Raw genomic sequence first — 18,836 nt, 5'->3', positions numbered from 1 at the left:
AGGCTCCTTTCAGAGTACATGGGCCACCCCATGAAATATATAATGGGGGGCAACAGCAGCAAAGCAGGGGAGAAGGCATCTGGGGACACCCTGTGCCACCTGCCTATGCCAGGTGCTGGGCCGGGGGGATGTCATGCTCCAGCTGTGCCATAGCTGGTACTACCACCCTGCTCCAAGGGTTTTCCTCCCATGGTCATAAATATTTATGTTCCTTTTTTAATTGCTCCTTTTTAATGGTGCTGTTTGAGCCAATGCCTCTTTCTCAACAGTCTCTCCAAAATCACTGTTCTGGTTTTGGCTGGGGTAGAATTAATTTTCTTCATAGTACTATGTGCTGATTTGTGCTGAAAACAAGTGTTGATGATACAGAGGTGTTTTTGTTACTGCTGAGCAGCGCTTACACAGAGTTAAGGCCTTTTCTGCTCCTCACACTGCCCTACCAGCGAGCAGGCTGGGGGTGCACAAGCAGTTGGAGGGGACACAGCCGGGACAGCTGACCCCAACTGACCCAAGGGATATTCCAGACCATGTGACGTCATGCTCAGCAATAAAACTGGGTGGGGGGGAGAAAGTTGGCTGGGCACCACTGCTCGGGGACTGGCTGGGCATCGGTCAGTTGGTGGTGAGCAATTGTTTTCAGTTATATCACTTGTCTTTCTTGGGTTTTATTTCTCTGTCTCTGTTACTTTCCTTTTTTTTTTTTTTTCAATTATTAAACTCTTCTTATCTCAACCCATGAGTTTTCTCACTTTTACCCTTCCACTTCCCTCCATTCTGCTGGGGAGGAGGGTGAATGAGTGGCTGTGTGGTGCTTAGTTGCCAGCTGGGGTTAAACCTCAACAGTTGCCCAGTTACTGTTTAATCTGGCTGATTATGGGTTTTTTTAAGCTACCCTGGACATTGCTACTTTCCTCCGAACCTTATCGGTTTTGTGGCAAACATCCTCCCAGCGCAGGCAGGTTCAGGTCTGTACCCACACTTGGTCCCTGTGAAGGATTAGGGGATGAGGGCGCGGGGATGGGGGATGCGCTGAAGCCAGTGACACCCCCTGCGAGTGCAGCGGCGGGTGGTGCGATGGAGCTCCTGGGCCGATGGGGATGAGTGCGGGGCTCCTAACATGCATATGTGTGCGTATGAGTGAACTTCAGGGGGGCTACACCTCAATTCCAGCACTACTTCCCCCAGCACGACTCCATCCAAGCCCCCCCGCCCCAGCCAGAGCCTGGCTCGGCTCCTCCAGTCTCCTTCACCTCTCCTGCCCGGTGCCGGAGACAAACACCAATGCAAGCTGCCCTAAATACAGACTGATTAATGAAAATAAGTTAGTGTTCCAGCTCTTGTCTCTACAAATACCATCATGTCACATTTTGCACTCGGGTGGGTGGAGGCTGATAAGTAACGGCCAGGGCAGCCATTGGGCTCATGTCGGGATGCCAGGAGCCAGGTCCTCACCTCCATCGCGCACTGGGCTCATTTCCATCCCCAAATGGCTGCTAGCCCCAAGGGCATCTGCTCCAGGGAGGAGGAATAGGTATCGCCCAGGCGGAGGCTCTGCATGGAGGCAGCCCTTTGCACGCTGACCCCACTCCCATTGCTTCGACAACTCATGCAGGCTGGGATGTCTGTCCCCTGTGGGCAACTCTGTCCATCTTGCATGGGGCTCTTGTACTGGGCTAGTGTCACAGTTCCTGCCATATCCCTGCTACAGCATTTGCCACCAGCCAAGGGACACCCGGGGCTGATACCTCCTCCAAGTGCCATCCTCCCGGCACTGTCACAGGTCCCTACTTCCCCTCACAAAAGCCGCAGAGACACCCGAGGCAGCCGTTGAGGATCTGGAGGGAGGCCAGCACCATCTCGGTGGCGCTGACAAGCAGCAGGAGGGAGAAGAGGACAACATTCCAGGCCACGATGCCCTCCGGCTCCAGGCAGGTGCTCCAGGTGCGACGATCATACAGGTAATTCTGTGCCCTGCATGATGGGGAGAGAAGGAGATGCAAGATGCTGCCCCGCAATGCATCAGGAATCGCATCGCTTTCCACCATGGAGGTGTGCCCCAGATGCCCCCTCCTTCATCCCGAGGATGAACAGGCTCAGCAGGGTGATGGGGATGGGAAGGACCGCATAGAAAGCCATGAAAGGTGAGGACTTCTTGAGCTACTGGGGTCTTGCATGATCACCAGCAAGCCCACCTCACCCCACCCACCATAAATAATACAGACTTAATCAGCAATAAGCTGACGAGGTGGCACTGACGACTCAACCCTGCTGCCTCACCTGGTGTCAGGCTCCTTGCCACCGGCGTCCAGGAAGGGGTAATCCCAGAGGATGCCGTGCCCGCGGCCATGCTCAGAGGCGTTGTAGAAGCAGAGGGGTCCATCGGTCAAACCCACCCCGGAGAGGACGAAGCAGGCGGCAGCACCCAGAAGTGCCAGCTTGGAGAGCACAGCAGAGATGAAAGCCTGCGGGCAGCACCCAGTGAGGGCAGTGTGGGGGGACCGAAAGTCAGGTGGGCTCCAAAATGTGGCTGTGCGTTACTGGTGGAGTTTGGTAAGGGGGCAAAACTCCCCTTCCCTTCACCCCAAGGGGCTGCAGCCCTGGGGAGCCGAGGCTGAGGATAGAGCCATTGCTGGGCTGTTTTGAGCCAGACAGAAGCGGGCAGGGAGTGGGGACAGGCAGGGAGCAGGGATAGGCAGGGAGCTGCCATGCAGAGGTTGGTGAGGCAGAGCCCATGCCACCTCTTGGGAGGTGGCACCATGCAACATCCCACCATGGGGCCAGGGGAGAGGAGGCACCCTTCCACGACCCGCCATGCAAGAGGGGGCACCCTGCCACATCCCACCCGGGGGCCATGGGAGAGGAGGATCCATGCTGAGTCCCACCACAGGACCATGGGAGAGGTGGCACCTCACCACATCCCACCCTGAGGCCACCCACCACATCCCACCATGGGCTGCTTGGGACTGCTTTGTCACAGGGGTCCTGGCGCTGCCTTACGTTGCGACGGGTGCCGCAGTCGGAGCAGCCGGCACATCGCCACCCCACCGCCGTGATATGGGTCGCTGCCAGCAGCACCTGCAGGAAGGAAAAAGCAGCTGGGGGACGAAGGGGAGCCACCTGCTCTGTCCCTTCATCCCTGCTCCACAGACACACGAAGAAGGGCGCGGTGCAAACCGCGGTACTCACGGTGATGCCGCCCCCCCAGACACCTGGCATGGCCCTGGCTTGCTTGCTGATGTGCCCCTCCACCAGGTACTTTGATGTCCCACCAGGGAGGAGCAGGAGGATGTTGGCTGCCACAGAGAGCATGCCCAGCGCCAGCAGACAGGGACCCACGATTCGGCTGCATTTCCCCACACACATGGCCACCCTGCATGAGGATGGGGAGGAAGAGGAGGAGAGGAAGGGGCTGCCTTCATCCCTTCAATGCCCCATGGCTCCCCTACCCTGAGCCCATCTTACAGCCACACGTGGATGGGATTCTGGTTCATGCTTTTGGGTCCCAGCCTACCCCACTGGCATCGCCCTTATTCAAGGGAGATTTCCAGTGAAAAATCCTATTTTCCACACACCATCTAATTAATGAAATATTAAAAATAAATCCAATGGTAATACTGATCTACTGCCAGCAAACAGTTTTCTTGAGGTTGAGATATTTTATCATAGAAGGAGAAGCCCAGCTACAGACCTGCTAATATTTCTTTGTCAAATGGGTAAGGGAGTTTAAGACAATGGCATGTCCCACACCGAGCCTTGAAAGATGTGAGACCCACAAGGTCGACTCCTCCAAAATGTTACCAACCATCACGGCTTGGTTTGACTTTGAGTGCTTACGATGAGCAGGAGGGAGCCCGGAAAGGGGCAAAATCCTTGGACAAAGACTTGTAAAAGCACATCAGTCTCCAATCAAATCCAACAGCAACACCATCCCCGTCACATACTAGTCCTACCGTAGGTGTGAATATGCTGAAACCAATTAAAGTTAATTAAGAAAAGGTTATCACCTATCCTCAGGCAAGCCATCCAGCTCCACTGGCATTTTATTAAGTTATCAGTTCACCTAGGAAGTGCCTGCCCATCTCCAAGTGATACCTTGTCAAAAATTAACTCTCCCTCTTCTGTACCCCCAAGACAGGGGATAACCATTGGTCACTCTGGGACTGCTGACAACAACCTGGTTTGCTGTTGTCCTGGTTTTCCAGGTTTCTTCTACCCTGTGTTCACTTTTGCTTCAAGTTGGTTTTATGCATTTTTCCCCTTTCCTGGTGGCTTGCAACCCATTTTGCGCAAGCTCCCTGAATCAAGCTGCTTCTCGCACTGGCTAATTTATTTCAGGCTCACTCTGGCTTTGCAGAAGCAGAAGCGAAGATGCGCCGCGTGGTTGTTTCCGTGGGCAGAGCTGCCTCAGCCCCCCTCGTGCACAGCGTCAGCGATGGGGAGGAACGGCTCAGGCTGCGTGTCCAGCATCTGCATAGCCCGAGAGGCCGGGGGGCACCAGCCCAACGGGGCTTCGCGTGGCTGCAACCTGCTAGAGACCAGCCACGCCAGACCCGGCAGGCTGCTGGGGGCTAGGGAGGGCTGAACATGGAGGAACAGGGCTGCAAAACTCTGCTGCATGGAGATGACACAAGCCAAGAAGCCCAAGGTGGACCACCAGTTCCAGGGATTATGCATGGTTGTCCCCCCCAGAGCCACGAGCATTCAGTGCTGAGTCCCACCTCCCCACTTTGGAGGACCTTCCAGAATAGCTCTTGCTCCTCAGGAGCTCACAGCGTGGGCTGCTCTCACCAGCCCGAGGCTTCTGTGGTCTTCTGTAAGTCTCCCCTTAAACTCTCCAAGGACTCTCTTGCCCCTCCACTGCTGCCCTCTTCCTGGGGAAGGCAGCAGGTCTCCTTCCCCCAGGAAGCTCTCCACAGCTTGCTGTTCCCCCCACAACACTCCCCTTGAGCATGAAGCAAGTTTGCATTAGCTGCTTTCTTCTACCTCAGCCAATACAGACAGACAAACCCCTCTGTACGGGGAGGTAAAGCAGCTGAATCAGTCTCTATTAGGACACTCGAAAGAAAGACTCCCTTCCTGCTAGCATGTCTCCATGGCCAAAAGCAAGGGGATTCAAGCAAAGCCCAGGCAACCCGTCCACCCGCCTTCCCAGCTTACCTGGAAGTGATGCCACGTGGAGCCAGCAGCGTCCACCCCTTAGATGAGCCCTGTCCTGTAGGCATCACCCATGGGTGACTATTTATGATGTCCTAGCATGTGCTCCATGTCTTCCTCCTCCACCCTAAGGTCCACCCACCGCATCAGTCATGATCCTCCCCTCTCCCACACAACTGCCGGCTCAAAAGGAAGAATGACTGTCCCGTCTGAATGAGCCAGCCTCTGCCGGCGTTGCAGCTGATCCGTCTATTCGATCATGCCCCCTTCCACTGGCTGAAGCCACAAGTCCACCAAAGCATGCACAACTTCAGATTTTAAGGCTTCTACCACGTCTGCTCTAAATGCCTTGACCATTTCCCGAGTAGCAAACACCATTTCTCCTGGAACAGCCTGCAATGACTATGTAGGGAGAACATTTTCCTCTCTCCTCTGCAGCCCACTCCAAACACTATCGTTCTGTCACCGTGAGTCCACATCCCCCACCAAGGGCTTCTTCCATCATGTTTCACCTTATTTCCCTTGTTGTGCAAGAGCTTTGTGCGTGGCTGCTGAATAGTTCAGGTTTGCCTCTTCTCATTCTTACCCGCAGGAGGGAGTATACTAATATTTTGATAAAAGCTTTTCAATAAATATTCTCGTGTCTCAGCTGGTTCCTATCTTCTGCCTTTTGCTTTCTTGCAGATAGCCCAGCTTTTCCTCCAGGTGTTGAGCATACCCCCATTACGTATATATCTCGCATCTTGGTGATAACATTGAGAGAGAAAGGTTATTTCTGGGTATCTTATCTTAACTATTGCAAGTCACCAGACAGCAGCATTTCCCCAAGATGGGAAACAGGACCAGGAGAACATGACCTCCATGTCTGAGAACAGGAGACAGGGAAGCAGTAGTACAAAAAATGGCAAAAATGGAGCAGTTTTTCTGGCAGGGGATTGCGGGCAGCACAAGCAAAGAGGAGAACTGCTTGTGGGCTGTGCAGGCAAAAGGAAGAATCTTCTCAAAGAAGAGTTCAGAGAAGGTTCATATTCCTCATGCGTTCATCATGAGGACCTGAGGCACATCAGCTACCTGGGATGTCGGCTTCCCCATCTGCAACAGCCGCAGGAGATAAAGTCTAAGTGCAGCTATCTTATAGCCCTGATACAGTCTTGCTCCAATATAGTAAATAAAAAAAGCAACTAGAGTGCTACCTTGCTCTACCTAGGGCAATGCACACCAGTAGCATTTGCCAACACATTTCAAAGTGGCTTTTCCTGCTTTCAAACCAGTGAGTACAGGACTGTCAAGAATATAAAAACTGCTCTAAGTACAGCATGCCACTGTTGGCAGAAACAGAAAATGGAGTTGGACCCCCCGAGTGCCACATGGAAAAAGATGAATGGGTGAGACTGGGTTACATCAGCCAATTCCGTTTTGTTAGGAAAAATAAGCTGAGAGGAGCAAATTATCCAAATAATGATAGTTCCTCTGAAAGGAAGATCAGAGTTTGCACCAGCACATAAATTCCCGTTTTATTCTTAAATAAGATGAATTGGTCTCTAAAAACCAGACAGCAGCAAAGGCAAAACATGTAGGACAGCAGACTGCTGAGAATAATACAATTTTTCCTTCTCTTTTTTTTTATTTAGAAAGAGAGGAAGCATTTTTCACTCTGCTGGAAGAAAATGTGTTGCAACCTCATCTTGTGCCCTTTTCTTCGTCATGGCAATCTGAGCTTCCTACGTTGCCACACACATGATCTGGTCAATCATCTCCCACAAAAAACCCCATGTCATTCATGATGAAGCATCAGGGTGAATCTTTTCCCCAGTATCACTGATCTTTCCCTTATACCCACTCCAGCTCAAGTCCATAATAGTAATAATAATAATAAAAGGTTAATTTTAGCCCTGCACAGCTTCCCCAAGCACCTTGAGCTGCTGCATGCCTCCCTTTCTCGCACAAGACCTTAATTATGAAAGTGTCAGCACAGCAATTCAAGTAACTTGCTGCCAAGTCACCCAGCCACAGTGCTGCCAAATGTGGTCCCACGCAAAGTGACGCTGGCTCGGCAAGGTCCTCCTGCCAACTCCTTCTCTGACACCGGATTGCAGCTGAAGAGATGCCAGCTGCTTTCATCCTAGTCATTTCGTGTTGCTTTATCCTGTCACACTTAGAGGGATCTGCCTCTCCAGCCTACGGTTTGCAGGTCAGATTTGGCAGTGGCTCTTCCTGAACTTTAAGGTCTGTGAGCTTTTTATAGCCACTGCGTCTGCTCTCTTAACCATGCTCCCCTGCTCTGTGCTTCCTCAAACTCCCTTGGGGCTGTGGAAATTGTATGGCAGGTTGGGTTTCAAGAGTGGTTTGGCTTTAAGGAGAAACAAAGAGGCTGAGTTGAGTCTGAATCGGCAAGATTGAACCACTCTGTGCCAAACCAACCTCCACCTTGGTCCTGTCCAGAGGATGCTCAGCACGAGTCAGCAGTCTCTCCCACTCCTCTCAGAGCATCTGCAAATCTGTTTCTGCCACTAGCTAGCTAGGACTTCTCCAAACTCAGGTGTGGGCACGTTCGCTGCCAATGGTGATCCCCTTAGAAACATCCTGCACAGAGTTTGTGGCTAGAACTCAGACTGAAGAAATACCAACACGATTGTGCTAGATAATATGGCATTTGCTTTAGCTTCCTTATGAATTTCACCTGATTTAATACTTCAGATGAGATAAACCAACCCAGTTAAAAGTTGGAAGGCATCCGCAGAAAGGAAAAATAAATAAATTAAAACCAAGAGGTATCTTTAGTCTATCCTGTATCCCTTGACCTGCAGACTATGATGAAAAAATATTTCCGACTCAGTTGGAATGGGAAGTATTTTCCTAAGCTGCATGAAGAGATCAGGTTGTTTTCCAGCCTTAAGAGGCGCACAAGCAAGTCTTCATCACAGAAGCTGGCATCATCCAGTTAACATAGTGAGAAGGAGAGGCACCTATGCTGAAAACTAAAGAGAAAGTCACTTCCAAGGTACCTCTGGAAAGGCAGCTGGAGCAACAGCCTTCTGGCCTCCTCTGGAAGTCAGTGTCTCCCAGGACGGTGTTAACCACAGAACTCGGATAACCTCCCTCGAGAAAGTTTTGGGTTCGGATAAGCCAAGCCAAGGAAATTTGCCCTCCTATCCAAGGCATGCTGGAAATGAGTCATGATGAACACTGGTTGAAGGTTTTAGCATGACTGTTGGCACAGTCAGTCACCCTATTCCATAACTTTTTGGAGAGTTCAAACAGAGCAAGACCGGGGCAGCGGCTGAAGTTATTGTTTCAGTGGACACCCACCTACAGTCAGGAACACGAGGATGACCTGAAATCAGTTTCCTAAGTTTTTGTTTCTCCACTGTACCTGCTAAATACTTGCCCAGAAGGGACTCTGCTCATCAGCATTTCATGTGAGGCTGTTACAGGAATGTCCCAAGGAGCCCAAAAGACAACTGCAGAAGTTTAGAGGCTCCGTCTTGACAACACCTGTACCAGGAGGACATTGGTGGTTCAGAACAGAAAGTCACATTTTCTCTGCCTTTCCACTGGGAAGGATGAAAAGTCCTAGCCCTGCCTCTTTTTATTCATTTTCATAAGGGTATTTTTCCTAGCAAGGTACCAAAAGTTTGCCTCTCTTCAAGATTTTGTAACCTCTAGAATGGGCTGAAGCTTTCTTGGGCTAAGCAAGCAGCTCACAGTAATCAACAATTCCTCATCAGCAGGAAGCGGATGCTTTCTACTGAAGTCACTTACTTGGTTGCATTTATTATCAGGCACCATATTGCAAATGGGCTTCAAATTCAGGTAAGCCCTGTCCTTGCTGGCTGGGCAGACCTGGAGCTAGTATCTAAAATAACACACATTTGGACTTCTCCAGCTTCTGCTGAGCTGCAACTTCTGCTACTTATTTTGTAAAGAGAGCCAACACCAACGAAAGCTACTACAGCCAGGATAGGAAAATCGTAAATTTCCCAGAGGTTCAACAGAAGCTATGGCACCCGGACCTATTCTGCCTAGTCGAGATTCACAGACCCAGAGGCAAAGGAAAAAGAAAAGCACCCAATCTGACAATTTTACTGAAAAGTCAGATACACACACATAGGGAACTTGGCTTGATTTTCTTTCCTTCTACCCCCAATAACCTTAAGGAAAAACTCAGAAACTCTCCATATAACACAGGGACAGACTTTCATTAGAACCAAAACAACAAAAAAAAAACCCCAAACCCCAAACCCAAGAGATGAAGAAAGCTACTGAAAACCGTTTGTTTTATTTCCAGGATCAAATATTACAATAGGACATTTACATATATTTATAAAAAAATGCAGCAGTTGTGTATATAGATCAGAGGTTTCCTTGAGTTTGGTCCCTCCCAGCATGGTGAGCTGAAATCTTCCAAATTAATCCCCTCCCTCCTCCCACATGAAGTCACCATCATTGAAGAAGAAAGTGATGACTGTAAAAACTGACAGGCAGTCATAATTTTGAAAGTGTAAGTTCACCAATTAGAGGAAATAGCTTTCTTTTTAAAAATCATCTATCCTATAGTCTCGTGTCTCTGACGAGGCACCACATCTCTGAATTTTACCCAGATGTTCTTCAAATAAATTTATTCTATAAAATAGCACCTCGTCCCCCTGCTCCATGTACTTTTAATATCTATCCTTCTATACCTTAAAGTCTCAGCACCGTTTAACAAGCAGTTACAAAATTACTTTTCTCTGTACTGCAGACACTCACAGTAATTAAAGACAGTGACCAAATCCCACTGCACTCACTCCTAGTATACCCATGTAAAACAACAGAACATAAAACTGAGGCAAGTTGAGGCACTGATGTCAAGTGCCACATTCTCCGATTAAAACCACGTGTGTGTGTGTGTGTGTGTGTGTATATACATATGGCTATATTTATTGGGAGTGGACAGACACTAAGCATCTCATGGACAAGAGGAGACTGGAATAAAAGTCATCCTGTACGTCATCACAGAAAGGGTATCCATTAACCTCGCTGGTTCAGGAGCAGATAGCAGAGTAAAACCAAACTGCAGTAAGACCTAGGCTCAGACAGAGAAAAACTCAGCAAGACTCTCTTTGCAGAATGTCAACCAACAGACCTCAACAGCCGGTTGTCAAACGTGTTCAGATCAAACATGCGACTGCCGGTATTTCCAACAATGTAGATGGCCAATATAGGGCTCAAACCATGAGTTTTTGTTTTGCCTTTAAAACAGTAGCTGTTCCATTTAAAGAAAATAATTTCTGTTAAAATAAATAAACAGCAAGGGTGGGGGAGAGGAGAAGCTGTATTCAATCTATTGAAACAGCTAGACAAGGCACACTGAGTCTTTATGGGACTGAGACTTTGCACTTCACCCATCTAAAGCGCATCTCTGCTACCCCTCCTCCTCTGGAAGTCCAGGACTACCTATTTTTTACTAACTGGACTAAAAAGGGATTAAACAAGAAGAAACTAGTGACATTTACTAAAAATTTTATCTCTTTCTTCACATGGTTTAGGGAAAAAAACCCCATAAACCACAAACACCAGATTTTATGCATCTCCACAGCAGTTGGTACCTGACAAAACACAGCCCAAGTGACACCTTGCCCCAAAAAGAAAAATGCTTTTAGTTTAGCCCTTGTTGCTCTTCAATCCCTGTGAACAAGCTCGGTGCTCTGTCAAGAACAGACTCAAAAAGCCAGGATTCAGCATCCCAGCTCCTCCCAGAGGCAAGGAGTGCGTTCTCAGATCTGGCTGTCATTAGCTGCCCGCACAAGCTGCAAACCACGTGTCGTGCCCTCTGCTACAGGGCAGCTGTGTTCAAAGACCTCCTGCACGGAGATGAAACTTTTATTTTTGAGGATGCTGGCTTTTCTTTCTAGTGCTTTCAAGAAATTTTTCCACTTAGCCATCAAGAACTCAAGTACACTTAATGAAAAAGTTTTCAATAGTCCCAATGTATACCAAACAGCAAAGCACAGAATTACACGGAAGTTTTCTAAAAAGTGTATTTGAGAAATCAGGCCCTTCAGTGATGAGGTTTGTTTATTAAAACACATTCTAAAAACAGCTGCCAGTTTCTGCAATGGTACAAACCACAGCACCAGTGAAAGTGGAAGCTGGTATAAGCTGGTGCAAGTGAGTATATAAATTCGGTAGTCTTTAAAAAATGTATCTATGAAAGTAGTAGACCATGTGAAATGCAAGCTGTTTGCAGCAGCGAACAACAGACGTGCTTTACAGACGGGAGCTGTTATTCTCCTGCAATAGCAAGGCAGCAGTTCTAGTGAGCTCTGGAAAGTAGGCTGATGCAAAACTGCTGTTTAAATCTACTTAGGAACAATGGTACCTTTGGGTGCCTTTTTATAGACAACTATATTTTGCAAGGCTATTACGCACATACATGCATGTTCTTTTAATACTGATGTTGTCAACTTATCTGATTTATCAGGAAGGACAACATACTTCAGTCCATGAATGTCAGAAACTTAAAAATTGCAGACCTTAATTCAAAGCCTAAAAAACCCAACACGAGTACACTCAGAAATGTTTGGCACAGTCCTTATCTGCCCTTTTTATGTCAGTAGGGAATGCTGTGAGGTTGAAGCTGGTCAATCAGCTTGACTTAAGAGCATGTATCATCAGGAAGACCTGAAATCCTTCTCTGGGCCTCTGAAGGATCACAAGCAGGAAGCCAACAGTAGATTTATCAACAGCACCTGGCAGGAAAAGCCAGTGCTCATTTTGCCTTCTGTTTCTGAATATGGGTTGTGACTGTGACTATTAGCTGCAATTAGACATTAAATGTCAAAACAAAGCATTGTTAGATGAAAAGCACATCCAAAGGAAACTTCTCCACAAGCAGCAAGAACCTACAGCTTGAAACACGTTAGCTCTGTTTAATTCTCTTCTCAGAAAGACTTCCACTGTCCACATGCACTTCTGCTCCTCCAAACTCATGTCCGTCCTTGCAACACAACACACAAATTATGGCCAAGCAACACTCATACGAAGCCACAAACCACAGCCTTTGAAGGATTTTTTTTTTCTTTGTCCTTCATATTTCAACATCTTATTTTGCAACTAGAGAATTAAGGCATTTTTTTCCAACCTTGTCAAAAGCAACTTGAACTTCAGATTTAACATCTAGAAGCAATGGCGACAAAGGCTTTTTATAAATAGAGCCCAACTAGTTTACACCTTCACTGCTACAAGCTGTTGCAGGCATAACTTGGTTAATGTTTTCAGCCACGTTCCTCAGGCCAGCAAAACACAAAGCCTTCGGAGTTTGGAGGAACAACATGAATGACGTATCCTGGTTGGTGCTTAACAGCTTTCAGCCACCACTGCACAGCTGATTGATGTGTGTGCTGCAGCACTGTTTTTATCTGGGTTGGGAAGAAGGGGGATAGAGGGGAGAGGAATGAAGGGAGAGAAAAGCCACATGCAAGGACACATATTTCTTAAAAACTTTTTCTCTGCCTCCCACTCACAGACCAAAGCAAAAGAAAACTGAAAGAAAAAACACATAGTGCCAGAAAAACAAACCAAAACAAACAAGCTCCTAACTTTTTGGAATAGAATAAACTACTAGGAACTGCAAGACAGAAATAAAATCCCATTTTCAATGTAAATTTTCAATTTTACATTCTTCTCTCCCCATTAGGGGATTAATATTTTTCTAAGTAAAACCTCAAAAAAAAAAAAAATTAAGTGAGAGCATAAGCACTCCTGGTCCTACTACACCAGCAGGTGAAACCACTTACTGTGCTGAGAGGCATGTTTCTTTATGGTTTAAAAATAAACTTGCAGCAGCCAAGTGCAACATTTGCTTCCTTGCGAGAGAAGTTACTGAGCATAACAAAAGCAATGAAAAGCTAACTAACCTAGGGCTCCCTGTTTGTTTTAGATAGCAAGATGATGAGCGTAAGGTTACTGCTTTTCTTACAGCTGAGCAGAGAAGAAAGGAATTGTCAGCTTCCTGTTGCCCTGTGGCTCGCACGCTTAGCTCTGAAAAAGAGGGTAAGAAGGGAAGGTTCACAGTACGGGACCACACAGTGCACAATCTCTCCAGCAACAGAACTGATGGAAGAAGTTCAGCTCTGGTCCGCAATGTGGTTTCCCCTCTTCCCCACTGCTGATACAGCTTTTAGTTATTTTGTATCAGAATGCTTCAACATATCACAGCCTAGCCCCATGTACATTAGTACCACAGGGAAGGGGCAGGGGGAAACAAGAGAAGCTACCAATAAAACAGACCTAGGACTGAAAAGGCAGAGTCAATTTTCTATGTATAACTTAACTGCTAGAAAAGTTGATGCAAACAACGTTCCCAGAGCAGATACAAACCCAAGCCTGTGCAAAGTGAGTTGGCCCTCCACCAGCAAACACAGCCAGCCTGCAACAACTCAGAAGAGGAATTGAGGAATCAGCAGAACCACAAAGGCTCCCTGCCTTACACTGGCAGGAGAGCAGGAAAGGCCAACACGCTCCCAACCCCAGCCTGCTTGAGGGACATGAAAGGACTATCTATACATGTGTTGGCTACTGCAACCTGTTGGCAGCCTGCCTTAATTTTCCTGTGGCTAACCACAGAAGAGGTAATGAGTTTCAAGGCAACAAACATCAGAGTGAGTTATTTCAACTAGATAGCTGAAGCTGCTTAGGGCAGCATTAGATCTACACGGAAAGGGTTTGCTTCTGTCCCGCTCTCTCGTATGAGCAACTCTGAGTTATGAATTTGGATATCCTAGTAACACAAAGGATCCTTCAGTCTACAGGTGCCACTGCTGCTTCACAGGCCAAACACGAACATCCCCTCCTCCTCTGCTGGCCTTGCAATTCACTTTCCAATGCTGGGAAGCAGCCTCCACGCCAGGGTCTCTTTACAAACTAAAAATGCCATCTGATGTCCCATGAACCATTGACCAGGAAACCGTGATCAGCTTTTGCTTTCCGGATACTGCATCTTGCAGCAGAATGCAATATAGCTCTTGTGTAGAAGGGAAATCAATTTATGCAATTGTATGATTACACATAAAACCTCAGCTATGAGCAGAAGATAGTTGTGAGCTAATATTATCATGGAGAATGCAAGACATTTTCTGTGATTTCCTTAAAGACTCCAAAGTATGCAGGCTAGTATGAAATTAAAGGCAAAATATCTTGAAAAGTTTTAGTCTATGGTAAATTTCTGACCACTAAAGTCTTTTTCTTTAACAAGTATAATCATCCGACAGTTGCAGAAAAAGTTAGCAGTTATGGTAGGTCTCACATGCCTTCTTCCTCACTGATGAAGAGCACACTAACTTGAGTTCTTAGTTGTAAATACACAGATTCGACATCCATCTTGAGGATGGCTGTGTTTGTTAACTTTTATCCCACTGTAATACCTATTGTAACACCAACTGATCAACAGCTCAAAGTCTACGAGAAGACACTGGAAAAACAGGGCACTGTGCAGCCCAGTGTACACACAGGATATGCCTGCATGACTTCTGGTGCCAGCTTCCAGAGCTGAAAAGAAAGCCTAAATAAAGCAGCAGCTTTCCATACAGCCTTCCAGATTTAGAGGTGACTGTAGATGAAGAGCATAAAAAGCAGCCTAGACCGTTCAAACCACCAGGCTGTGAAGTCTTTTATAAAGCATTAATTCATTCCACAGTTTGACAAGGCTGTGTATGTTTTTAATTAATGAAAGAAAACCTGCCTAGGACTTGCTGTCCTGCTCACTTGCAGTCAGTGCTCTAAAACCCCTGCAAACCTAGTCACTCCTGGGGAAAACAAAACAAACCACCATGCAAAGCAAAAAGCCAACTGTCAAGTTTTTATAACAGGTGTTTTCCAGAGAGTCCAAGTTCTTTACAGTATCTTGTCCACTTCCTATCATTTGCAAAATCCTGAGAGTAAGTAAAAAAGAGACATTTAGGGGATGCTGGGAAGAGAACAAATGGAACCCCCACCTACTTCTACCAAGGAATCAGTTCTGCTCCAACAGTGGACATACAACTTTTCCTCTGGGCCAAGCAGTCAATCCCATATAGAATATAGTTGGGGTTTTTTTGTTGGTTGGTTGGGTTTTTTTACTATGTCCACTGGCAGCATTTAAAGCAGGAGGAAAACATGCATGCAATCTAGAGGCCTTGAAATTAGATGGGGGCAGAGTATCTCACCACAGCTCAACCCAACTCCTTCCCCAAAACCAAGTTTTTGCAGAGCGCTAGATAAGCGAACCCTTGAGAAGGCTGTAAGGTTAATGGAGACCTTTCGTGGAGAGAATCAAAACAAAGGAAAGACTGTACTGAAGATTACACTCTCTCCTTATAGACAGATGACACAGTGCCTTATCACACACTATTTTCAAAAATAAATTAAACAAAACAGATTTAAGAATAGCAGCGAGAAGGGTATGTATATTATGGCCACTCCAAGTCCCAGCATACTGGATACACAGATCATCGTTTTACTTTGTTCCATGAAAACAATGGAAAGATGTTCTTCCTAATGCTCTCTGCAGGGCCCAAGCTGAGGAAGAAAATAAAACTCTGAACGCTCTCATTTGGTCACTAGAGCAGGAGAAGGGAAGAAGAAAGAGAAGGGCCAGCCAGCTGCCTGCCTGATTTCAGCACTGCAATCCTATGACCCTCAACTGCATATTTAATTAACTGGTGTCCCAGGCAAAGAGGAGAGGGGAGGAAGGCTGGGAGAACTCAGGCCACCGTGCTAATTCCTTTCCTGCACAAACACAGTCTCTTGAGGACACAGGCCTGCCTCCTGTAATGTGATCTCATAGTCCAGGTGGGAGAGTTTCCTTCGAGGGAAGTTGGTGAGAAGTTCAAAGCGTTCATTGGGGTATCCTTTTGACTGGACATGTTTCACAAGAGCCTGGAGAGAAAGAAAGGCAAAGAAGTGTCATATAATTCAAAATAACAAAAAAGAATGTAAAAAAAAAATAATCCCATTTTCCTTTAAAAAAGGAAGTTTGTAATCACAAAGGAAATTTTGAAGTTTTGCATATAGTATAGACCCTCTTTAATATCTAATTTGGCCCACATGGTATGAATAATCATAAAAACTAATTACCAAGTGATCCTTTACCTAACTGATTCTTTAAACAGAAGGAAGACATACATAATAGTACATTAATTCAAGCAAGCTGAATTCCACATCACACATTCAAGTCACAGTAAACTAAGATTTAAAAAAAAAAAAATAGAAGCCCCCTCACTTGTTTATCAGACATTACCCTTACACTAAACCCAAAAGCCACCAAAGAAGCATTTTTGTGGTGTAGCATTGACAAAAATAAATGCAGTATTTTTACTCCCCCCACTCCCCTTGCCTTCAAGAAACATGAGGTTTTGGGGTGGTTTTGGTTTTTAAAGCTCTTTCCAATTCATTGACTTCTCTGCCTACAAAAGCAATTGGGGCAGGATACAGAGGGCATTGGGATGAAGGGCTATCAGCCTCACAACCCAACAAGCAGACATATCAGGAAAAGCTAACGTCCATGCTATGATGAGAAAGATTTCCCAAGTTCATCAGGAAACACAGCAGATGAGCGTAAAGCATCAATAGACAGGGATAGAGAAATGGAGGTTGGCAGAACAGTAGGGGATCCAGCGACAGTAGCTTTTTAAAGAGGGGAAAAAAAGATAAATCAGTATGTAATAAAACAGAAAGTATGAAAAAATAAGGGGGTCCCAACAATACTGTTCACATAGTTTTGGTGGGCAACTTATGCCAGTAAATTAAGCGTAGGGAAGTAAGCTAGCAGTATTAAGCTTCCACTAGTATTAACTATTGCACTAGCTTCCCTTCGCTATTTAGCTGCTGCTTTGGGACCACAGCGACACAGCACACAGAAAAAAGTGGTTGCAAACAAGCACTTGGCAGTTACTGCTGCAGCTCACAGACAAGGGGCTCAGGAGATCACCTGGGTGGCTGCTCATTTTAATGTTTGTGTTCTGGTAGGAAAGCTGTCGATCATATGGTGCTGACATGACACAGGATATGGTCTCCCACAACAGCCTGCAGCACTCTTCCTAACATTTCAGAGGCATCAATGCAGATGGAGCATGAGGTCAACGAGCTGCAGGAAGAGATCAGCTTGTTCTGCTGCATCAGGGAAGATGAGCAGGAAAGCAGCAGGATGCTGGCAGCAACACTGCAAGGGCAGGAACCGAGGCCTTGTGGTGCAGACAGAATGGGATGACCAGAAGCAAGACACGAATGCTGGGAGGACAGCATCTTGCAAGATAAGGCACCCTGAAGACCTGTGGCGGCAAAACAACAGCTCTCCTCTCATTTGGGGTGGGGGGGGGCGGGGGAGGGGAAGTGGAAATCAGTTGAAAAAATGATATGAAGTCTTGACAATAAATGGGGAGGACAAACAAGTTCCACTGGAAGACACAACTGGATGCACTGGTCCACCTCAGCAGGTCAAAACCAGCAGGGAGAAGCAGTGTGTGCTGGTGGAGGGGACTCCTCCTGCGGGGCACTGAGGCACCCAACTGCCAACCTAACTCTGAGTCTTGGAAGCCTGCTACTTGCCTAGAGCCCAGATCCAGGATGTCACGAAGAGACTGTCAAAACTCATCAAGAAAGCTCAAATGTGTCTGCAGTGCGCCCTTGCAGCAGCGACAGGAAACCTGAGCTGCATCAACAAGCATATTGCCAGCAGATCAAGGCATACGATTACGCCACTCTTCTTGGCCATACTTGGAATACTGTGTTCAGTTTTGTTCTCTCCACATTCAAGAGGGACAAGGAAAAACTGGAGAGGAGCCAGTGGAGGGCATCAAAACGACTAGAGTATAGGACATGCCTTGGTACATGAATGAAGGTTGAAGGACTTGGCTTTGTTCAGCTAGAAAGGAAAAGGCTCGGTGGCAATACCATCACAGTGTTCCAATACAAAGAAGATAAAAAAGGCATTTCTTTCACAAAAATGCACGGTCACAAGAGACAACACACACAAGTTGCTCCAGGGGAAATTTAATCTGTGTATAAGGAAGGAATTCTTTACCATGAGAGAAATTAAACTTTGGAGTAAGTTGCCCAGAGAATTGGTGGAATGTCCCTTGCTGGAAGTATTCTAGACTCAGCGTGAGAGGGCCCTGGATAACCTCATCTACAGCCCTGCTTTTCAACAGAGGGTTAGACCAGATGATCTCCAGGGATCCTTTTCACCCTGGACCTTTCCAAGATTTGATGACTGCAGAACAGCCAGGGAAGTACCTGCATGGAGATTTCTTCTGAAGTCAACAAAATCCACACACAAACCTTTGGCATGAGGAGAGTGTTGCCCCAACCTCCTCTTTTACCTGTACTGTTCTCCAACTGGCTTTGCAGATTACAATGCCTGTGTCTGATGAGGAATGCAAATAAGTGGGTTTGACTTCCTTTTCAGGCAACTGTCCCGTTTAAAGGCCAGCCTTTCCTGCACACCTTATAACACTTGGTAGAGAACAAAAGTTATTCAGGCAATCAGTCAGCAGTGCGAAGGGCTGAGCTGCTGAACAGAGTGAAGTCAGCCTACTAATTGCTTCTATAAAAAGGCAGTGTTGCCTTTTTTTTTGCCTGGGGGAAAAAGGGATTACGGTAATATTGGAGGCAAAAGCACATCCTGGAGATACCAGTGTGTAAAGAAGACACTCTTGATCGATAAC

At 46.8% G+C, this 18,836-nt stretch overlaps 2 protein-coding genes across 4 annotated transcripts in view; both read right to left on the bottom strand.

Annotated features, from left to right (window-relative positions):
* Positions 1-38: 38 nt before the first annotated feature.
* On the bottom strand, positions 39-9,276 carry TM4SF19 (transmembrane 4 L six family member 19). 2 transcript variants are annotated; one of them, XM_075032282.1, is made up of 5 exons: positions 5,158-9,276; positions 3,187-3,370; positions 2,998-3,075; positions 2,278-2,462; positions 39-1,971 (listed from the first exon to the last, which is right to left on the bottom strand). In XM_075032282.1, exons 1-5 carry the CDS (start codon positions 5,220-5,222, stop codon positions 1,785-1,787), a joined length of 699 nt encoding a protein of 232 aa, XP_074888383.1. In that variant the 5' UTR covers positions 5,223-9,276; the 3' UTR covers positions 39-1,784. The 2 variants fall into 2 exon arrangements, with proteins under 2 accessions (XP_074888383.1, XP_074888382.1); XM_075032281.1 differs by having other exon boundaries at positions 2,998-3,370.
* A 129-nt stretch (positions 9,277-9,405) lies between these two features.
* UBXN7 (UBX domain protein 7) overlaps positions 9,406-18,836 on the bottom strand; it is a 31,554-nt gene continuing 22,123 nt past the window's right edge. Inside the window, exon 11 of one of the 2 annotated variants that reach the window (XM_075032275.1) lies at positions 9,406-16,050. In XM_075032275.1, the coding sequence (XP_074888376.1) occupies positions 15,889-16,050 (162 nt within the window). In that variant the 3' untranslated portion in view covers positions 9,406-15,888. The remainder of the gene's footprint in view (positions 16,051-18,836) is intronic. The other variant, XM_075032273.1, reaches the window with a different exon arrangement.

The sequence above is a fragment of the Buteo buteo genome, chromosome 7 (assembly GCF_964188355.1).
Source record: "Buteo buteo chromosome 7, bButBut1.hap1.1, whole genome shotgun sequence".
In the NCBI taxonomy this organism is placed as follows: Eukaryota; Metazoa; Chordata; class Aves; order Accipitriformes; family Accipitridae; genus Buteo; species Buteo buteo.
This window is presented reverse-complemented; position numbering and strand designations above follow the sequence as displayed.